Source organism: Otolemur garnettii, unplaced genomic scaffold, assembly GCF_000181295.1.
Source record: "Otolemur garnettii isolate 467f Iridium unplaced genomic scaffold, OtoGar3 scaffold00013, whole genome shotgun sequence".
Taxonomy (NCBI): Eukaryota; Metazoa; Chordata; class Mammalia; order Primates; family Galagidae; genus Otolemur; species Otolemur garnettii.
In genome coordinates, this window is record NW_003852408.1 from 1,144,725 (window position 1) to 1,165,331 (window position 20,607).

General features: G+C 53.2%; 2 protein-coding genes across 6 annotated transcripts; both read right to left on the bottom strand.

Annotated features, from left to right (window-relative positions):
* Positions 1-1,979: 1,979 nt before the first annotated feature.
* CHRNG (cholinergic receptor nicotinic gamma subunit) lies at positions 1,980-7,590 on the bottom strand. Of its 2 annotated transcripts, XM_012802167.1 has the most exons (12): positions 7,515-7,590; positions 7,186-7,325; positions 6,960-7,004; positions 6,681-6,790; positions 5,960-6,115; positions 4,940-5,037; positions 4,394-4,594; positions 4,085-4,199; positions 3,832-3,946; positions 2,775-2,991; positions 2,452-2,585; positions 1,980-2,153 (listed from the first exon to the last, which is right to left on the bottom strand). In XM_012802167.1, the coding sequence occupies exons 1-12, from the start codon at positions 7,567-7,569 to the stop codon at positions 1,980-1,982; spliced, it is 1,560 nt and encodes a 519-aa protein (XP_012657621.1). In that variant the 5' UTR covers positions 7,570-7,590. The 2 variants fall into 2 exon arrangements, with proteins under 2 accessions (XP_012657621.1, XP_012657622.1); XM_012802168.1 differs by lacking the exon at positions 5,960-6,115 and having other exon boundaries at positions 7,515-7,569.
* A 5,421-nt stretch (positions 7,591-13,011) lies between these two features.
* CHRND (cholinergic receptor nicotinic delta subunit) lies at positions 13,012-20,425 on the bottom strand. 4 transcript variants are annotated; one of them, XM_012802161.1, is made up of 12 exons: positions 20,317-20,425; positions 19,863-20,008; positions 19,485-19,529; positions 18,916-19,025; positions 18,623-18,778; positions 18,306-18,415; positions 16,825-17,025; positions 15,610-15,721; positions 15,417-15,531; positions 14,144-14,348; positions 13,938-14,056; positions 13,012-13,241 (listed from the first exon to the last, which is right to left on the bottom strand). In XM_012802161.1, exons 1-12 carry the CDS (start codon positions 20,393-20,395, stop codon positions 13,059-13,061), a joined length of 1,581 nt encoding a protein of 526 aa, XP_012657615.1. In that variant the 5' UTR covers positions 20,396-20,425; the 3' UTR covers positions 13,012-13,058. The 4 variants fall into 4 exon arrangements, with proteins under 4 accessions (XP_012657615.1, XP_012657617.1, XP_023366193.1 ...); XM_012802163.1 differs by lacking the exon at positions 19,485-19,529; XM_023510425.1 differs by lacking the exons at positions 16,825-17,025; positions 18,306-18,415.
* Positions 20,426-20,607: the final 182 nt, after the last annotated feature.

Sequence of the window (20,607 nt, forward strand, 5' to 3'; positions counted from 1 at the left end):
TTAGAATATTACATAAACTTAGTTGATAAAGCAGCAGCAGGGTTTGAGAGGATTGACTCCAATTTTGAAAGAAGTTCTGCTGTGGGTAAAATGCTATCAAACAGCATTGCATGCTACAGAGAAATATTTCATGAAAGCAAGAGTCAATCAATGCAGCAAACTTCATTGTCTTGTTTTAAGAAATTGCCTCAGCCACCTCATCCTTCATCAGCTACCACCCTGATCAGTCAGCAGCCATCAACATCAAGGCAAGATCCTCCACCAGCAAAAAGGTTACGACTTGCTGAAGGCTCAGATAATCATTAACTTTTTTTGACAATAAAGTGTTTTTTAATTAAAGTATATACATTGTTTTTTAGACAGAATGCTGTTGCACACTTACTAGACTATAATGTGAACATAACTTTTATAGGTACTAGGAAACCAAAAAATTCATGTGGCCTGCTTTGTGATCTGGAACTGACCCTTCAACATCTCCTAGGTTTGCCTGTACCTACCTCTTCAGGTTACTGTGGATTCAGCAAGACAGTGTCAGGCTTGAGACATGGTAGTCTACAGTAATGGTAGATAGTGTTCTAGGAGCTGAGCTTGTACCAGGTGACAAAGCTGGTAAGGGGCTTAGAAGAACCTGACATGGTCACACTGTCATCATGTTGCCTCCTGAATGGCGCTCCCTCTGCCCCCATCCACAGGACTCTGCAGCCCTGACTGCTCACATTGCACATGGGCACACATAGTCACACTGCAGTAAGTAAAATGAATCCACTGATGATTGAGCCCCAAGGCCAGCAATCGTATATTTCTGGGTTCCCCTCCCCCAACACATCCTATTGTCAGGCTTTTATGTGGCACTTTCACATTTTGGAATCACCCTTTCCTATACTTTTGATCCTTCAGTGAGGTAGATAGGAAAGATACTTGTGCCCGTATGTACAGGTGAGGAAACAGGCTCAAGGAGCATAAGTGACTTTCCCAAGGTTCCCCCTTGGTCACCAGCAGAGCTCAGGCCCTAGCTGTCCTCAGGGCAGGGCCTTGTCTCTCCTCTAGGAGGACCTCAGCTGGTTATTTTATTTCCTGGTATGTGGGGCTAGGGGAGGCCAATTGAGTTTCTTCCTGGAAGGTGGGGCTCAGTGCCTCCCTATTAATGTAAAGCTTCCCTGCCTGGCTCTTCTTTATCTCAGCCATCTCTGGGATCAGTGTGAATGCCAGGACCTTTGGGAAGAAGGGCCACAGACTCTTTCTTAGAGTGTCTGATACTGAGTCACAGTCCAGAATTGTGGATTCTAAACCTCGTTTTTTGCATCAGTTCCTTACTGTGCCATATGAAATGTGGGGAAATAGTGACCCCTGCTTGTCTATAATATTAAGAATAGAGCTTATCTTAAAAAAAATAACAAAACTCAATGCTTTTGTGATCAATGGAAAAAAATGCACATGAGTGGAAAACCACTGGTGCAGATGAATACTGGGTACTATTGCACCCAGAAGGCAGAGGAGGGAGATAGCAGCTGGTGGGGACTGCTGCCCTTCTTCCAAGACAGCCTTGGCTGCCTTGCTGCATACTTCCCTTTTCTGCCCTGCATTAGGGAGGACTCTGCCAGCCGAGCAGAAAAGGTTAGGACCTTGACAGGGGCATCATACAAAATAAGAGTCCTTAGGCTTTTGAAATGATGGGAATTGATAAGTTTTGTTGCAGGGAGGGGGGTTCACTAACTGGGGGAGTTGTTAGTGCCAGGATGAGCTAGCAATGCCACATGGGTGCTGACCCCAACAGCGTACCCTGACCACAGCCACTGCAGGGGGTCCACTCCAGTTCTTTATTTCTCCAGTTTTTCTGAGACTTTTTTGGCTTCCACAGTTGGGCACTTTCCAAGGAGCATGATGGGAAAGTGATGGGCACTTTCCAAGGAGCATGGTCATGACCTTGGCCACGTGGCCCACATAGATGACTCCCACATGCCCAGCAGCAATTGGTTGACTCAGTCTGGCGAGGGCAGATAGGGGCGAGGGTCTCCAGGGAATGGCAGGGTGGGTACCTGGTTGTAGTGGGCCATGAGGAAGATGCCAGTAGTACCACAGATGAAGAGCGAGAGCATGGCTAAGAAGCAGACACGGTCCAGCACGCGACCTATCAAGAACCATTCCTCGTTTCCCTGATGGCAGGAAGCAGGATGTGGGATGACCAGCAGTGGCACCAAACCTACCCTGGATCCCTCTACCATCCTTGGGCTTCCAGCAGGCCACCATTTTCCATTTCCTTGGCCCTCTCCCCTATGTCCAGGTCTTAACTGGTAGCTTCTTCCATGGTCCCCTGGCCCTGATGTCTTTCCCCCTCCCTGTTCCCTGCTCTGCTTTTTCCGTTCCGCTGCCCTGCCTTAGCAATCCCACTGTCCTGCCCAATCACAGGTCCAAGCCCAGGTACTTGCCCCACTCTACCCCAACACAGCTTACACTGTCAAAGTGACTCTGCTGGTGCCGGGCACGGGCAATGAGGTTGCAGGCTTGTACACAGGCCTGGATGGCCGGGGCGGCCTGCTTCAGGCTGCCACAGAACTCCTGGCTCTGCCCAGTCTCCGGGCCTTTCTCTGGTTGGGAGAGGTAAGGTTTAGGAGTAGAATGGAGGAGAAACAGGGAGGGAAAATGGCCTTTCCTAGGGTCTGCAACCCCTCTCTCCTTCCCTCGGACACTTGTCCAATACTCATGTGTTGTACCTGGCACCCTATCTAGGCTCCGTGGAAAGGAGTGTCTCCATTGTTGCACCTGCTGTGCCTCACCTATTTTCTCCAGTGCTGCCCTCACCAGCCTGTGATGCTGCCTCTGCTGGAAGAGGAGTTCACTGCGAGGCAGGCAGAGGGCTACTTCCTCTCCAGTTGTGATTGACCACCCTGAGGAAAAGCCATTCTGTAGCCTGGACTGGGTGACCTGCACAGCTGCTGGGGCCAGCAGGCGAACATGCATCCGCAGCAGCTGGGGCAGGAGCCCCAGGAACACCTGGAGAGAATGACAACACCAGTTGTTCTGGGCGGCTTAGCTTGGGCAACCAGGCTGAGTTGCAGAGCAGAAGCTGGAAGTTGTCACAAAGGGCTGATGCTGCCAGGGCCCTGAGGAAGCAGTCAGTCACCTAGCCCTATCACAGCTTGACTATTCCTTTCTGGATGTGAACTCTGGGTCCCCTAACTTTTGTGCATGTCAGAATCCACCAGGGTGCTTGTTACAAACACACAAGATTCCTATTCCCCACCCCCTTGCTATTCTGGCCTAGGGTGCTCTGGGTGGACCTGGGAATCTGCATGAGTGGCAAGAGCCCAGCAGACTCCTGCAGGTGGGCTGCCAAGCACACAGACTCTGGAATCAGACTGCCTGAGCAGAATCCTGCCACCTCCACTTTCTAGCTGTATGACCTTGGGCAGCACTTTTCTGTGCCTATTTCCTCATCTGTAAAATAGAGATGATAATAATGCCCACTTGATAAGGGTGTATAAAGATTAAATAAGGTAAATATGGTTCGGGGGGGTGGTTGGAGACAGGGTCTTGCTCCATCACACAAGCTGGAGTACAGTGGTATGATCATAGTTCACTCCAACCTCAGATTCTTGGGCTCAAGTGATCCTCCTGCTTTGGCCTCTCAGAGTGCTGTGATTACAGGCATGAACCCCTGCACCTGGCCAGTAAGTTAGTAATACCCTAGCAGCTAGTAACTTTGGCACATGCTTCAATTTACACATGGGCAGATTTACTGCTGTCTCCTGCAGGTGAGGAATATGGCCAGGGACAGGCACAGAGGGAGCACAGAGGACAGGAAGATGCTGGAAAGGGCTGGGAGGGCCTTACCTTTCGGACCCCTTGGGCCATGGAGTGTGTGTGGGGGGACCGCAAGGACACATTGAGCACCACCACAGCATTCACGACGATAAGGATGGTCACCACCAAGAGGAAGGTCAGGTATCTGTTGGGGTGGGTGGGAGGGGGCTGGGGTGGCCCTTAAGCACCTTATACCCAGATGCGATGCCACCCCTAGCCTTAGCAGCTGCTTCCCTCAGGTCCCCTGGAGTGAGGAGGGGAGGGGAGGGTGGGCCAGCCTCACTTGCTGATGAGTGGCACTGCCTGGGAGGTCTCAGGCACCTTCTTGGCCACAAGGAAGAGGAAGACAGTCTGGGCCAGGAGCACGTTGATGGCGACAGTACACTTCTGACCTCCAGCTGCATGTGATGGAGAGGCCCTCATAGCAGGTCTACACCCCCCCCAACCCACAGAGGAACCCCTATCCCCACCCCAGAAGGAGCCCGCTGCCCCCTGTCCTGGGTTGTGGTGTCACTCTGTGCCTGCCCTGGCCTCCCATGTGTCCTCTGTGATGCTGGATGAGGCATGGCTCCCCTCCCTAGGTTCCAGTTACCTTTGGCAGGAAGGAAGTAGATGAGGATGGCCACAGAGGAGATGAGCACACAGGGGGTGATGATGTTGATGATGTAGAAGAGGGGCTTGCGCTGGATGAGCAGGTAGAACACCACCTTCTGGGGGCCCGCCTCCTCTGCTGGGGCTGCTGTGTCAAGCAGCATCTTGGCTGGCCGGTGCCGGATGGCCCACTCCCCATTCTCTGCAGGTGGTGGGGGGCATGGGGAATGTGGGCTGGGCAGATCCCTGCAACCCACTTGAGCCCACTGCAGGGGTGGCATGCACCCTATAGAACAGGGGCAGAGGCACACTCTCCAAGGACAGCCTGACGTGGGAGAGTGGATACTTGATCCCTTCCTCCAAAATGTGTACCATTATCACAAGAAATAGAAATGTCTTGGACCATTTTAAATGCTTATTTCATGGTTTAATTTTTCTTTTGAGTTACATGAGAGGAGCAACACCTTGGTCTGGCCTTGCCCCTGCAGCCAGGTCAGGCAAGAACCCTAGACAAGGCTGCCTGGGGAGCCCCCAGGTAGGGGGTTACCTGTGAAAGCCTCAGGGTCAATGAAAATCCATTCGATGGTCTGGCCATCTTCCTGACTCAACTGCAGATCAATCTCATTGGTGCCATAGGTCTGCGACCTAGAGGCACCAAGGAAAGAGGCTAAATGTGAGTGTAGGTGGACCTGCTGAGATCACAGAGATGGTCACATAAGGGTAATTGTGGGTGGCTTTGCTTTGAAAAATGCAGCCCCATGCTTCTGAGTTCTCTGCAAACCCCAGTGGTGGAGATGGAGGGAGTGAAGGGGTTTTCTGGGGTTGGGGAAGTTTGAGTTGAAAGGCTGGGAGGCTGAAGCTCAGTGCCCTGCCTGGCCTAAAGACCCAGGGCCACTCTGCATGCATCCCTCTCACTCCCTGGGACAGCAGGACTGAGGATTACAATGTACATGCCCACCAAAAGACCCCTCGGTCTGTTTATCTAGGGGGTCTTGCTCCCTGCCAGGTTTCCTTATAAAAAGACTGCTTTTCTAAAATGCAGGACAGCCCCCACCCAGGTCCCCCTTTCCACATTTATGTACAAGGAGATTGGACTGGAGGCCTCCAGGTGAGGCTTGGTCACATACAGGCTTCACCCAGAATCTGCTGAGCCTGGTCCCTGGCAAGACAGCTCTGGCCCTGGGCCTGTAGCATATAGTGGTTTTGTGTGTGTGTGCCCTCTCACCCACATACGCCACACTCCAGATGTTACTTCTCACCCACACCCCACACCCCAGATGTTATCTCTCACCCATACACTACACACCCCAGGTATTATTTCTCACCCATACCCCAGATGTTCCTTCTCCCCTACTTTTCTGAAACGGAGGCAGTGAAGGAGGATGAGCGAGGGTCCTGAGGCTTAGAAGGGAGAACTTGAGCACTTGGCCTGAGATGGGCATAGAGGCTCAGGAGAGATGGCACCAGGCCTCTGGCCTCTAGGTGCTGCCATGAGTCCTCCACTGCTGCCCAGGCCCCTCCTAGGTGGCTCCCTGAATCCCCCCCCCACACACACACATGGCCTCACTGGAAGACAAGAGAGCAGTTCTGCCAGTCGAATGGGAAGTAGGTGACTGAGATGGAGCAGGAGGAGCGGAAGATGGCAGGTGGCAGCCAGTAGATGCAGCCATCAGGGGACACAAGCACATTGCAGTAAAGGGCCACCTCGAAGACACCATCCACGCTGTGGGCAGGGCAGGCCGCCAAGCTGGAGGTGCAGACCCGACAGCCCCAGAACAGCCCTCTGCCCTGTTGCTGACTGGTCCCCACCTGGAACCACTGCATGCCTCCAACAATCTCCCTGCCACCCAGACCCACCAGGCCAGGCTCCCTTGCCCGCCTCCTAGCCTGCTTCTCTTTCTCCCACTTTCTTTAAGGATAGTAACAACAATAATGGTAGCAACAGCGACTAACATCTGTTAAGCTCTTTCAGCCTGAAAGACACACTTTCCATGCCTGTCTTGTTGACACCTGCCGGCTTCTCTAGGAGCTGGCAGTGGCCCCATGTTACAGGGAGGGGAGCAGCCCACCCGAGTGGCCTGACCCAGAGGGAAGGGAGCCTGGTGCAGTGTCAGAGCTGTCCCTAGGTCCCTGACCCCAGCACCCACTATGTCTGGTCCTCTGCCCCTGCAGGCACCTGGTCTGCACCCTCTGCTCATCTTTCTGTTTTCCCAGAGCTGCTTTCCCTTGTTCTGCTGGGCCCTGATCCTGTGTCCTTTCCCCCATCCCTGCCTGAACCCCCTCCTCACTTGTTTTCCAGCACGATGTCTGGCCGCCACACCATGGTAGAAGGCACCCTCAGCACCCACAGGCCGTCGTAGTCTTGTGGATCCCAGCGCAGGCGGTAGTCACACCACTGCTGCAGGGGGACACGTGGTTGCCAGGCCTCCACTCTCGCTGCACTATGCCCCCAGGCGTGGGAGTTAAACAGGGAGACAGAAGGGGCAGGGAGGGGCAGGCAGCTCCAAGGAGGCCTTGAGGCACCAGGATGGAGGCCCTCATTGGAGGGTGGCAGGTTGAGTTCTCACCATCTCTATCCAGACGTTAGTGGTGAGGGCCTCCTCTCGTTCATTCTGGGGGTGCAGAGTGGAGAGCTAAGCCCTTCACAGCTTGCCCCCCCCCCAGATACCAGTCCCTATAGGCCACTTAATGGAGCCAAACAGATCCCCACAACCCATGAGAGTTTTCCAGACCCCCTGGTCTCTCCCCAGCAGCTCCCAGAGGCCTAGCCTGTCCTTCCCTCCTGCAGCTCACCAGGGAGATGAGGTTGGTGAGGGTGAGCTTCAGGCTGACATTGACCACGTCTGAGTCACGCTCAGCAGGCCGCAGCTGGGGGTTGTAGTCACGCATCAGGTCTGCAAGCAGGCGTTCCTCCTGGTTCCGGCCCCAGGACCCTGCAACAGATAGCCATAAGCCCATGGCAGGAGCTTTGAGGCAGAAAGCAGGGCAAGGCCATGGGAGAGAAAGTGGAGGCTCGGGGAGCCAGGCTTGGGCAGGCCTCTATACCCTTCCAGCCTCCCCATCACCCGAGGCCTTGGACCCCTGCTCTGGGCTCCCAGGCCCCAGTACCCCTTGTGTCTCACCCAGGCAGGCGGCCCCCAGCAGAAGGAGAAGAAGCAGCCCCCGGCCCCTGTGCATGGTGTCTCAGCTCTCTGCAGTGACAGGGTGTGATGACAGTTCTCCTGGTCTGGGGCAGGCATATAACATATAACCCTGGGCACTGGGTGTCATATAACAGCCTACACTCCCACCCTGGCCTGCCTGCCTGGCCCAGCCCCACCAGCTGTCTGACCACAGCATTGTCAGCTGTTCAGGATGGACACAATGCTGGGCTCAGGTTACCTGGGAGGGGAGAGAGGGGCTTCGTCTACCCCAGCAGAGATGGCTCACCCTCCATCCCCAATCTCAGACTCAGTTGTCCCAGTCCTATATCTGTTTTCCAGCTGAGTGCTAAGGACACAGCCAGGGATAGCAGAGTGTGAGAGAGAAAGGCAGGTCACCAAGGAACCTGACCCAGGCTCCAGAGGGACTGACACTGGCTCCCTCCTCCTGTTCCCTCCAGGGAGTCAGGATCTGGGCAGATAAGAAGTCTGTTGAGTAGGCACGTTTTATACTTGAGTTTCTCTGTTATGTAGTTAAAGACCCCAAACCTCCCCCACCAGCCTGACATCTTGTGGGTCACTCCATGGGGCCCTAACACCAAGGGAAGAGTGGCTGGGAGCGAGATGTGTTACAGACTCTGATGCCTTCACACAAATAATAGTGCCTGGCCCATGTCTTCTCCTGCCCTGGGACAGGATACACATACCTAGTAAGAAGGGCTGAGAAAGATCTAGAACTTGGGGCTCTTGAGACTAAGACAGCCCCTGAATGGAGGCTCCTCAGTATTGATTTTATTTTATTTTTTTGAGACAGAGTCTCACTATGTTGTCTGTGGGCACAGCTCAAAGCAATCTCAAACTCTTGGGCTTAAGTGATTCTCTTGCCTTCCAAGTAGCTGGTGCTATTTTTTTTGTTGCAGTTGTCATTGTTGTTTAGCTGGGCCGAGCCAGGTTCGAACCCTCCAGCTCTGGTGTATGTAGCTGGTGCCCTACCCACTGAGCTATGCGTGCAGCCCTGGCTCCTCAGTATTTATTAAATTATCCAACATAGTCCCCCGCATGTGGCAGACACAGCGCAAGGCCAGGGAGACCAGGATAAGCCTCCCCGTAACAACTCACAGTCCAGTGGGGGCAGGTAGTGGACAAGAGTTGAGGCTGTGCCCCCAGAGTCAGATAGAGGGAATGGAGGAAAGGGAAGGGCTGGAAATGAGCCCTGTATATTTTGTGGTTTGTGATGGGTAAAAGGTGAGGCTGAGGCTGATCTGGGAACCAAGGGCCTCACTGCTGGTGTGGCCATGGGCTCAGGCCTCCTGCCCTTTGGCCACCTTTTCCAAGGAGACAGGTCAGCATGTCTCTTTTGTGGACAAGACAGAAATCTTGAGTTCTCTTATGTGCCACACCCCCTGGAGGCTGCCTCCCAGGGCTGGAGGGAAAGCCTCCCCTAACTGATGCTGATGTCCACAGCATTTCTATTGTGCCAGAAAACTGGAAGTCGGCCGAGGTGCTCTGTCCTTAGAGGCCCACAGGAGGTCAGCTCAGAATCCAGCCCCTGGCAGCAGGGCCTCAGGTCCCTCCCATCCTGACCAGGACTTCATGGGGTGTGGGTGGGGGCTAGTAGTGGTGGCACCTGCCCCACCCTGGCATCTCTGGCATTGCCTTTATTCCACTGAGTTACTCTGTGGGTGGCTCATCTGCCATCCTTGTATTCAGTCCTGCTTGGGCCATACACCCAGTTTTCTTTGCCTCCCCTCTGAAAGTATCACTCTCACGAGCATCTTTCATGTAGCCCACTTTCCCTGGAGTTTCCAAAGCTACTGTCTCCTTCTCCCCTTGCCTCCCCATTTTGCCCTCTGGTGCCCACTCCCCAAGTCTCAGTTCCCTTCCCCTTTGGTATAGAGCTAGCTCTCTCCAACCCTCTCCTCCCTCCTGGGCCCATACTTTCCCCAAGATCATTAATGGCCTCTGTCATGAAGCAATGCCAAATAATGGGTCATGTATGTCCCCCATCCCTTGGTCCACCCTAGGCTGATGCTTGCACATCTCTGACTTCCTTTTTCCTTCCCCACAGGTGTGTGTGGGGGGGAGGTTATGGGACTGATTTCCCCTGTGAATTATGCTGCCTCTCTCTGTATTAAGACATGTGCTCCCTTATCCTACAAGGGTACAAGTGAATCTTTATAAAAGCAGAGTATGAATGTCTTGACTCAATAACTAAGAGAATGACATAAAGACTACATTAACCAGTTTGATGAGAGTATTTCAAAATGTATATGAAAACACCACACCATACCCCGTGATTGCATTAATGTACACAGCTATGATTTAATAATAATAAAAAAGACATGTGTTCCTGTTTCCTCCCTTCTCTGTTCTTGGAGAGAGGACAGAGAAGCTTCCTTGGTCATAGGAGTGAGAGTCATTTGTGAGGAGTGGCACTTTACTGGAGGGATTAAGTATGGAGGGACAGGGTCCATTAGGAGAAAATCATCAATCCTAGCACTCTGGGAGGCTGAGATGGGCAGATTACCTGAGCTCAGGAGTTCAAGACCAACCTGAGCAAGAGCAAGACCCCATCTCTACTAACAAAATATAAAAATTAGCCAGGCATTGTGATGGACGTCTGTAGTCCCAGCTACTCGGGAAGCTGAAGCAAGAGGATTATTTGAGCCCAAGAGTTTGAGGTTGCTGTGAGCTATGCTGATACCACAGGAATCTACCCCAGGGCAACAGAGTGAGACTCTGTCTCAAACTAAAGAGAAAATCATCAGTAGACATCACGCAGTGCCTAACAACTAGTTCTCCATTGCTACTTTCTCTTTAAAGGCAGAAAGAGCTAAATACTCATTTCCCACGCTCCCTTCAGACTAGTAGGATGTCTGCAGGGACTTCATGGGAAAGGTTTGCTTCTTGATTAGTGGGGTCAGAAATGGCTGCCTCCTTTTCTCCCTGAACATAGGTACAAAGTACAGCTCATAGCTTAGAGGCAGCAGGTTGGAGGATGAAAGCCAACATGCCACAGAGCAGGGCTGAGCAGGCAGCAGAGCCTGGATCCCTGGTAGCTTTGTTGGACACCTCAGCCAGTGTAGCCACCACAGCCTTGAGATTCTCATTATATGAGAAAAAAGAAACTGTACTTTTTAAAGTTATGGTTCATTGGTTTTTCTGTTTCTTGCAGCCCAATTCATTCCTAACTGATTTGCCACCCATCAAAAGAGAGTGGGTAGCCCTAGGGGTCTGAAGAGAATGTAGGAGCCCTGTTTGGCTTCCCAGAAGCTGTTCCTGTGAGTGGACTTCCTGGGGAGGGAAAGAGATTGAGTTCCATGTTGATCAGAGTGGACCAATGGTGGATGCTGCTGGTGGAAACTGCTGTGACTCTGGGAGCCTACACAAGAGTCACCCTTGGTTGTGTGTGGCAATCAGGGATTGTCTGGAAGGTTCACAGCCACCTAAGCAGGGAATGACACAACTGAGGACTCTCTCGATGGTTGGCCTAAAATTAGCTGCCAACATTGCCACCGTGTGGCAGAGAGAAGGAGAGACCATGGCATAGGGCCTTGAATGCAGGTCCCCCTCTCATCTCTGCTTGACACAGGGACCCTCCCTGAGTTGGTGGAACACGTTCCTGGGAAATTCTGGACTTTTGGCTCATCTGACAGGTGTGAGTCCAAGATGGGCTTTCCTATTCTGAGGGGAAAATGAAATATTTGTGCCTTGAGTTTGTGCACCATTCATACTGGAAGTCAGAAGTAACTGGATCAGTTTTCATTTTAAATACATCTAAAGATTAAAAAGCTGACCTCTATATCTGAACTAATGAGGTTACCGATGCCCTGTGATGAAAATGGGTTGAGCTGTGAAGACCCCAAGCCTGCCTCCACATCAAAGAGGTGGATAACTGGGCCTTCTATGACCTGTTCTAATCCTTGCAGGCTCAGATGCAGGAGACCTGGACATGAGGTCATTGTAGGGGCCCTCGGAATCCCAGCTTCTGTGACCCAAGCCCACACAGGAGGAATAGGATGAATAACCACCCCTTAAATTTGCAAGTCACACCTTTACTCCTACTGAAAATTTGATTTTCACCATTTCCCATGAGTAGGACTATTATGTACACATTTTGCAGATGAGAAAATTGAAGCTAAGAGACGTGGTTTACCCAAGGTCACACTGCTAACAAGATGAATTACTAAAAAACTTCATTGCTTAAAACAATGAACATTTATTATCCCATATGGCTTTTGAGAGTCAGGAATCCAGAAGCAGCTTAGCTGGGTGTTTCAGGAATGGGCCTGCAGTCAAGTTGTCTACTGAACAACTTGAGGGAGGCTGTGATCTCATCTGAAGGCCCTACTGGGCTGGAGAAGCCACTTCCAAATTCACTCACATGGCTGTTGACAGGATGTATCTGTTCCTTGCCACAAGGGCCTCTCCTTGGGGCTCTTTAAAGCATTCACTGGCTCCCCAAGTGAGAGGTCCCACTGATGTGAGAGTGAGTGAGAAAGTAGCCACAGAGTCTTTTGTAACCTAGTCTGAAAGTGATTTGCCATCACTTCTGTCTCATTCCTTTGTCTACACTGACCCAGCCTGGTCCAGTGTAGAGGGCTCTGTATACGGTGTGACTGCTAGGAGGTGGGTCACTAGGGTCACTCCAGAGGGAGGCTGCCACACAGACTCACATCTCCCACCTCCCACAGTCTTGGCAGATAGCTCTCAGGATGGGATTGAGTGGGGCTCCCTTTGGGGTAGGGTTGTTAGATTTCATAAATAAAAATAATGGGACAACTTTTAGATAATCAGTAATTTTTTAGTATATATATGTCCCAAATATTTCATGGCAACCCTACTTTGGAGAGGAGGAAGTGCTGAGAGGGATTATTTGGGAAGGGGTGTGTTGAGTTTCAATGCTCTAAAATTGTGCATGTGATCTCAGGCTGGCCCTGAACCTTTGTGGGTAAAAACCTAACCCTTCTGCTCCAGTCCTCAGCTTCCCAGAGGGACCCAGACACATAGTAGTCAAGGCAGAAAAGGCTGGAGAAGGACACTCTAGAACCCCATGCTCCTACTGTGCAAAAAACCTCCTTCCCTCCGGGGCCTAGGGAGAGGGAGGTTTTCCCAGCTTCTGACCCAGTGAGGTTGGGGGTAGGTGGGAGGAGGCAGTGAGGGTGCAGCTTCCTGCCTGCTCTGCCCCACTTCCTGCCTAACCTCTCAGCTCTCCATAAGGCAAGCCTGAGCATCAACCTACCTGGCCTTGAGGCAGCCTCCTGCCTTCAGCAAATCATCCTGCCCACTCCTCCAGCTGCAGCCACTCTTGGTAGCTCCTGGGGAATGGAGCTTCTCCCTCCCTTTCTTGGCATCCACACCAGATTGAGGGGCATAAGCACAGGGCCAAGAGCTGGCCATCCTAGAGCCCCAAGCCTATACATCAAGGAAGTGAATAACTGGCCCTCTGGGCCTGTTCTAATCCTCTCAGTCACATGCAGGATCCTCTCAGACCCCCCACCACATATCTGCCCCCACAAGACCCCCCTAGATGAAACGCTTGTCCTGCTCTCGGTAGGAGTAGGGGTCCCCGGGAAAAGGCTGAGGTGGGGGCTGGTTGTAGACACCCTGCAGGAAGATCCAAGCTGTACCCACTACCATGATGGGTGCCACCACGAACAGGCAGAGGCGGTCCACTGTGCGGGCCACCTGGTTCCAGCTGTCCTTCTCCTGTAGACAGGGCAGAGACAATGAGGTGAGGAGGGCTCTGAATCACACAGCCCTACCCCCTAACTGCAGAGACAGAGGCATGGCATATCTGTGGGGCCACCTCACAGCAGATGAGACATGCTGGCATGTCCTCAGCACGGGACAGGCCCCTCTGGCCACAGGCAGGACTGGTCACTCTGTCCATTGAGGAGTTACACATTACCATGGGGGTCTAGGGAACTACGGAAAAGCAGGGCACCAAGGGTCTCTCGGGGTCGCTGCTAGCTCATATGTGAACTGGAAGAAGGGTGCTGTTTCTCAGGAGAGAATGTTGAAATTTTGTATAATATTGAATAACCATATATGACTACCTTTTAATGTCAGGCTCCATCCAGAGTATCAGGCTTGGAGCTGGGCGGGGACAGAAAATGATTGGCAACAAGGAAAAAGAAAAGACCCTAAGGGATGTCCAGAGCATGGCCTGGACAGGGTGGAGCTGGGTGCCTTTGTGTGCCCTTCAGTGTGTCCCTGGGCCAAGGTGCTACTATGGGGCTGTAAGCAGATGTTCTCCTTCTCTGGGGGGGCCTGAAATCTGCACCCAGCAGGAACTCTCTCATCTAAGTTGGTACATGTTTGAAGGAACTGTTCTCTCTTAAGAGAGGAAACAATCAGTGCACTCCTTGAGTGCCTGCACATGGCAGCCCCATGGCCACTCACCTCATTGTAATTGTTCTGGTCCCTCATGTGGTTAACAATGAAGTTTGCCCCATCCACAGCTGGCCTCAGCTCACTGAGGAGTTCCTGCTGGGCCTGCTCAGAGTTTGTTGGGGGCTGGCCTGTGGACAAGTGGCCAGAGGGGGCATGAGACCTGCTCCACCCACCTCCCACAGATGGGTCAAAGCCCAAGACCCTGGGGCACTCACGTGCAGTGGTGAGGCGCCGGGCCAGCCCGTGCCGCTCTGACTGCTTCTCGAACATGAGGTCACTGCGGGACTTGAGTAAGAAGTACTCCTCAGCCTTGGAGATGTAGCCCAGGGAGCTGCTTCTCCGGACCAGGGCCCCAAGTTGGGGCCCATCCTCTGCCGGGCTAGACATGTGCAGGAACTTGGGCAGGGTCTCCAGGAAGAGCTGCGGCAGTGTCAAAAGAACATAAGAAAGGCCCATGTTGCAGACACGGGGTGAACTTTATACAACCTAATGTCTGCACCTCTATTCCTATCAGCCATGTAGTGCCTTCCAGTCATTTATCCCCAACCCCCACCCGGTCTCCTCACTGAGGGACATGCAGGTTTCTCCCAACACTCCCTCACCATTCACAGTTCAGAGCAGAAACCTTCATTGAAAAGGAATACTAAGGCTGGGCACGGTGGCTCACCCCTGTAATCCTAGTACTCTGGGAGGTCGAGGGGGGAGGATTACTTGAGCTCAGGAGTTTAAGACTAGCTTGAGCAAGAGTGAGACCCTGTCTCTACTAAGAATGTAGGCTCAGCGCCTGTGGCTCAAGCAGCTAAGGCACCGGCCACATACACCTGAGCTGGAAGGTTCGAATCCAGCCTGGGCCTCCCAAACAACAATGATGGCTGCAACCAAAAAAAAAATAGCCAGGCATTGTGGCAGGCGCCTGTAATCCCAGCTACTTGGGAGGCGGAAGCAGGAGAATCGCTTGAGTCCAAGAGTTGGAGGTTGCTGTAAGCTGTGATGCCACAGCACTCTACCCAGGATGACAGAGTGAGACTCTGTTGCAAAAATAAATAAATAAATAAATAAAATAAAAATGTAAAGACTAGCCAGGGATGGAGGCACATGCCTGTAGTCCCAGCTACTTGGGAGGCTGAGGCAAGAGGATTGCTTAAACCCAAGAGTTTGAAGTTGCTGTGAGCTATGATGTCACGGCACTCTACCCAGGGTGACAGATTGAGACTGTCTCAAAAAAAAAGGAAAGAAAGAAAAAAAGACAAGGAATACTAAAAACAAAAAATAAGACAAATGTCTCAAATACTGAGAGTTCTCCCTTCAAATGCTGAAAGAATTGCTGAACTACCTTCAGCTAGCCCGTAATGGTCAGCTGGCCCTGCAGTGGCCAGGAGGGCTCACCTGTACCAGGTGTGCCTCTGCATGCTGGGTGCTCATCCATCTTTACCTGGTCTGCAAATGGCCTTGGACAATGTCTAGCTTTTGCCCATTGAGGGCACTTACCTTCCTGACCCCCTCAGAGAGCACGTGGGTGCTGGGTGTGCGGAAGTGGATGTTGAGCACGATGACACAGATCACCACGACCATGGCGACCAGCACCATGCCAAAGAGCAGGAACCTGTGGGCACATAGTAAGGCTGGAGCCTCCAGGGCCAGGCCAAGAGAGCAGGCAGGGCTGAGTGTGGATGGCACTCACTTGCCAATAAGAGGGATGGCTATGGATGTAGCAGGCAGCCGCTTGGAAATGAGCAGCAGGAAGACAGACTGGGCCAGGAGCACTGAGATGGCCATTGATGTCTTCTCACCACCTGGGGAAGCCAGACTTAGCTGTGACGACAGTGTTCCAGGCCCCTGGCACCACTGTTCACAGTGTCATGGTGCCCTGATGAAAATCATCAGGGAGCTAGGGTGCCTGGGTGCAAATATTGGCTCTGTCATTTACTAGCTGGGTGACATTGGGCAAGTAGCCTAACCTCTCTGTGCTTCAGTTTTCTCAGTTAAATGTGGTGAGAGAGTGTGTGCTAAACCCATGGCACTCTGCCTAGCACTGCGTAAGTCCTCAGTGCACACCAGCTGTCACTATTAGCCCACCTCTGGGGCACAGATGTGCATATGTCACTCCCTGCTCAGAGAGCTCCAGAGTGTCCTCACAGCACCAGCAAAACACCACATTCCCGGCCCTTCCTCTGAACCCCAAGCCCAGGGCTGTCCTGCTCTTCCACTGGAGCTCCTGTACACAATGGAGATGGAGTGAGGACACTCTCCCACTGGGCTCCTCCTAACTCCCCTTTTTGGTACAGCCCCACCCAGTCTAACTCACATCAGTTCAAGCTCTACCTCTTCTAGGATCCCCCCCCCCCGCACCTCCATTGTAGCTGGAAGGACCCCATCCTACTAGTCCTGTGGTTTCAACCCTGTCTGCTAGGGCCATGGGCTGGGTTGTCTTTGTCCCTAGGTAAATATTCTGAAATTATAAATCAGTTGCCTCCTGGAGCCAAGTGAGCACAGACTGGCTTTCTGCCCCCACACCCCACCTTCCTAGAGACCTTGTTATCCACCGACTGGCTCAACAAAGGATGGCCTCCTGTGTGCCGTGCCCACAGTCACACAGTGGTAACCATGAGTGAAACCATGAGGTCCAGACTCTCTCTGGGCAGAGGAACAGATTAGTGGTTCTTCTAGGATCCTTGGAAATCCTGTCATGAGAGGCAGAACTACACCCAGGAGGGACCTGCCCTGTGCATTTGCGGATGTTAGACAGGGTCATAGCACTCTCCCTCTTAAGCCTAGACCCTGGAAAGGGAGCTCCAGGAGTAATACCCTCAGGTAGCCTGCAGGAGGACATGAGGGGCAGGGCTGGGCACACAGTTTGGAGGAGGCTGCTGGCGGGGTGCTGGGTGTTGAGGCTCACTGTCGGCTGGCAGGTAGAAGACCAGGTTGATCATGAAGGAGATGAGCACACAGGGCACCAGGATGTTGATGATGTAGAAGAGTGGCTTGCGGCGAATAATGAGGTAGAAGGTAACATCCTGGCGGCCAGGGCTGTCCAGAGGGGCGGTGGGGTCCACATTGACCCTGGCTGGCCGGTGTACTATCTCCCACTCCCCGTTTTCTGAGGGCAGCACACAGACATCTAGGGGTCAGGCCAGGCCAGGCCAGGGGTGCTAAGCGGGCCCCGGGACAGGACGAGGGGCTGGGCAAAACCAGCAGACCAGAGGTGCTGCCAGCCTTGATTGGGGGGGGCCCTAAAAGAGGGAGGGGCCCTGAGGAGGGTTCAGGTCCTGTTGGTGGGTGTCTGCCTCTGGGGGTTGGGATGGAAATTTCAATTCATATGGGGGAAATTTTCCTCTGTGATTTTTTTTCTCTTTGGGAAAAATAGAAGTTGAGGCCATATAGGGTTTAAAAAAGGAGTATGTTTTGGCTCCCAAGATATCATGAAGGCTGAGCGTGGTGGTGGCTTACACCTCTAAAGCCAACACTTCTGGAAGCCAAGGTAGGAGGATTGCTTGAGCCCAAGAGTTCCAGACCAACCTGAGAAACATAGTGAGGCCCCATCTCTACAGAAAATAGAAAAATCAAGCATGATGGTGGATACCTGTGGTCCCAGCTATTGGGGAGGCTAAAGCAGGCATATATCACTTGAGCTCAGGAGTTGGAGGCTGCATTGAGCTACAATGACGCCACCGCACTCCAGCCCAGGTAACAGAATGAAACCCTATCTAAAAAAAATCATGAGCAAAAAGTAGGTATGTGCAAATTAAAGAGACAAGGCAAAAGAAAGTTTCTCAGTTACTGAGCTCATCTTCCTAAGTAAAAAGAAAAGCCAAGTCCATATTAATTGAGTGCTCCTCCCAGCCTGTACCTGGGGATAAGGAGCCAGTGAGAGTGAAGCTATCCCCTTGCAGGGGGTGCTGGCCAGGGGTGCTGGCCGAGACCAGCAGGGTGTACATCCCCTCTGAGGGATGGGGTGAGCAGGGAGCCTCATGGAAGATGTGAGCCTGAAAACAGATGGGAGGTGAGCATGTTGGGAGGGGAGACATACACCCCATCAGGATGACAACCCCAACCACACACCTGGGATCTTCAGGCACAGAAAAGACTAACCACTTGCCTCTTCTATAAGCCACATGTATCCCCAGGGACCCCTGCCAAGCCCAGAAGGGTCTTGTGACACCTGTGTCCCTCCCTGTCTTTGGGATGCCTTTGGGCATCAGTATCTGTGTGTGCTCCTCTGCCTGTGTCTTACTGCAGGTGTGAGTGCCTGAGTGTTGGTGTCCTGGGTGTGTGTGTGCACCTGTGCATCCCTGAGGGGCAGGTGTTTGGGTGGCTGTTGGTGTGTGTCCCTGGGCTTGTGTCTGAGGGGTCTGCCCACCCACCGGCTTCTCTAAGCACCTGTAAAGCTCTCACGCTCAATGATGATCCACTCCACTAGGTAGGTGTGATTCTCTTCGACTTCCTGCTTCAGGCTCAGGGTGATCTCCTTGGCCGTGTACTTGAGGGAACTATGAATGGGAGGCAGAAGGTGACTTTCAGCCACCAGCTGGGGCCACTGAGTGGGAAGGACAGCTGCTGTGGGGGAGGGGAGCCATAATGGGGACAGGGCAAGGGCTTTCGCCTGATAGGGCTTTGTTCAGCTCATTTTGCCCCGAGGGGGCAAGATGGCTGGAGACGTGCTGGAGGAGGAAAGATGGCTGGAGAAGTGGGTGTACCTGAACTTGAGGGAGCAGTTCTGCCAGTCGAAGGGGAAGTAGGTGACAGAGATAGGGCAGGAGGAGCGGAAGATAGCGGGCGGCAGCCAGTACACAGAGCCTGAATTATCAACCAGCACGTTGCAGTAGTAAGAAATCCGGAAGAAGCCGTCATTGCTAGGAGGCAGGGACAAGGACGACAAGCTTAGAACTGGCAGGGCTGGGCAGGAGAAAGGGCAGGCAGGAGGAGGAGCTGGGGCTTTCAGGAAGGGGGCGGAATGAGGGAGGGCAGGCCTGAGAGGACATAGCTCAACTTGTTCTCCAGCACAATGTCTGGGAGCCACAGCATGTCCGAGGGCAGGCGCAGGACACTGAGGTTCCCAAATTCATTAGCATCCCACTTCAGCCGGCTGTCTGTCCAGCCCTGGAACCCCAAAAATCATGTAACCAGTGGGCTCTGCTACTGCCCAGGTGCCCTCACTCCCCCACTTCCCTGGGGAAAGACTGAACAGGGTCAGGGAGCTGTGACCAAAGAGGTTTGGGGGAGGCAGGGATAGCGTGTAGGATGCTCGCTGTGCAACAAGAAAATTTGTGTCTATATTATGAACTTCTGACAGGTGGCTGAAGAATGTTTTCTAGTGAAAAAGGAGATGGTGACAATTTTTCCACAGATGAATCCTAATCCACTTAAAGGTGCCAACAGAGCTAGCAAGGGCACCAAGTGGGAGGAAGGACAGTTGGGCCTGGGGTTTCTCTGTGGGGAGGAACCAGCCACTCCTGAAGGACAATGTCAAAGGCAGACCAGGGACCCAAAGTGGAAGCAAGCATGGGGGCCTGGGCCCTGAACCCCCACCTCCAGCCCTGAGTGGGGCATTCTCCTTACGTGCTCTATCCACACATTGGTGGTGAGGGTTTCCTCAACTTCTTTCTGTAATCAGACAGGTGGTCCATCCTTCAGAGCCAGCGCCCTTCTTTCATCTGCGTGCCCAGCTGGCACCCAGGGGAAACCATGGCAACAGGGGTACCAGCCTCCTGTCCTGACTAGGAGTGGGTGGGCAGACAGGCCACAGAGAGGACCAATGGCCTCTGCAGCATGTCATGAATGCGGTGTGGCATGGTATGGCATGGGAGGCCTGCGCACACCCCAGAGAGCACCCCAAAGCCCATTTCCTGGGCAGGGAGCTACCATAGACCAGTTTTGGGTCCTGGGAAGTCACCCCTGCCCTCCCCTCCCAGCCCAGCCATGAGAAGGGCCTCTCACCAGGGAGAGGAGGTTCGAGAGGGTGAGGGCCAGGGTCACATTCACACGCTCCTCTTTGTTCGCCACAGGTCGGAGCGCCTTGTCGTAGCCTTTCTCTTGGAACAAGTGATGGATTAGCCGCTGCTCCTCGTTCAGGCCCCAGCTGCCTGGGAAGGGCCAGGAAGGGTCAGGGAGGGACTGGGACACTGGGTGGGAGGCCCAGGAAGGAAGCTGCCCTGAGGGTCTGCCGGACCATGGGGTTGGGCCTAGCAGAGGTATCCAACCACTCCCTGGGCATGGGACCCCAGAGGTTGTCCCCTCATGGGGAGAAATGGCAGAGAGGGAGTGGGGAGGTTCTGGGGAGGTTCATGGGTCTCCCCATGTAGGAGGGAGCTAGAGGGGACCATGCAGTGTGGGGCCCGTGTGGGAGTCATGAGGGACCCTTAGGGTGGGGATGATGTCTATCTACCCTTACCACACACGACCAGGATGGCCAGCAGCCCCAGTGTCAGCACAGGCCTCTCCATTCTCTCTCTCTGACTGGGCCTTAACATCTGCCCCTCCTATCTACAGGGCTGTGGAATGCGTGTGGGCGGGAGAGTAGACAGGTGCGGGGTAGGGGTGGGGACAAAGGGAAGTCTAGCCGGAAACACAGCCCGACACCTCAGGGCAGGAGCCCAAGGACTGGAAGCAAAGATCCCAGGCTGGGACTCTCCCCAGCTAGTGCTGAGGGTGGGGGTTGGATAGAGAGATACTGGACACTGGT

Bases quoted from the DNA above. Each gene is read 5' to 3' on its own strand.
- CHRND (XM_012802161.1), bottom strand. From the start codon at position 20,395: ATGTTAAGGCCCAGTCAGAGAGAGAGAATGGAGAGGCCTGTGCTGACA. The intron at 18,416-18,622 runs GTACACCCACTT...TCCCATTCATAG, and splicing joins AACTGCTCCCTCAAGTTCAG to TTCCCTCAAGTACACGGCCA. The intron at 14,057-14,143 runs GTGAGTGCCCCA...ACTTGTCCACAG, and splicing joins CCGGCGCCTCACCACTGCAC to GCCAGCCCCCAACAAACTCT.
- CHRNG (XM_012802167.1), bottom strand. From the start codon at position 7,569: ATGCACAGGGGCCGGGGGCTGCTTCTTCTCCTTCTGCTGGGGGCCGCC. The intron at 7,005-7,185 runs GTGAGCTGCAGG...CTGCACCCCCAG, and splicing joins TCACCAACCTCATCTCCCTG to AATGAACGAGAGGAGGCCCT. The intron at 6,791-6,959 runs GTGAGAACTCAA...GTCCCCCTGCAG, and splicing joins CTAACGTCTGGATAGAGATG to CAGTGGTGTGACTACCGCCT.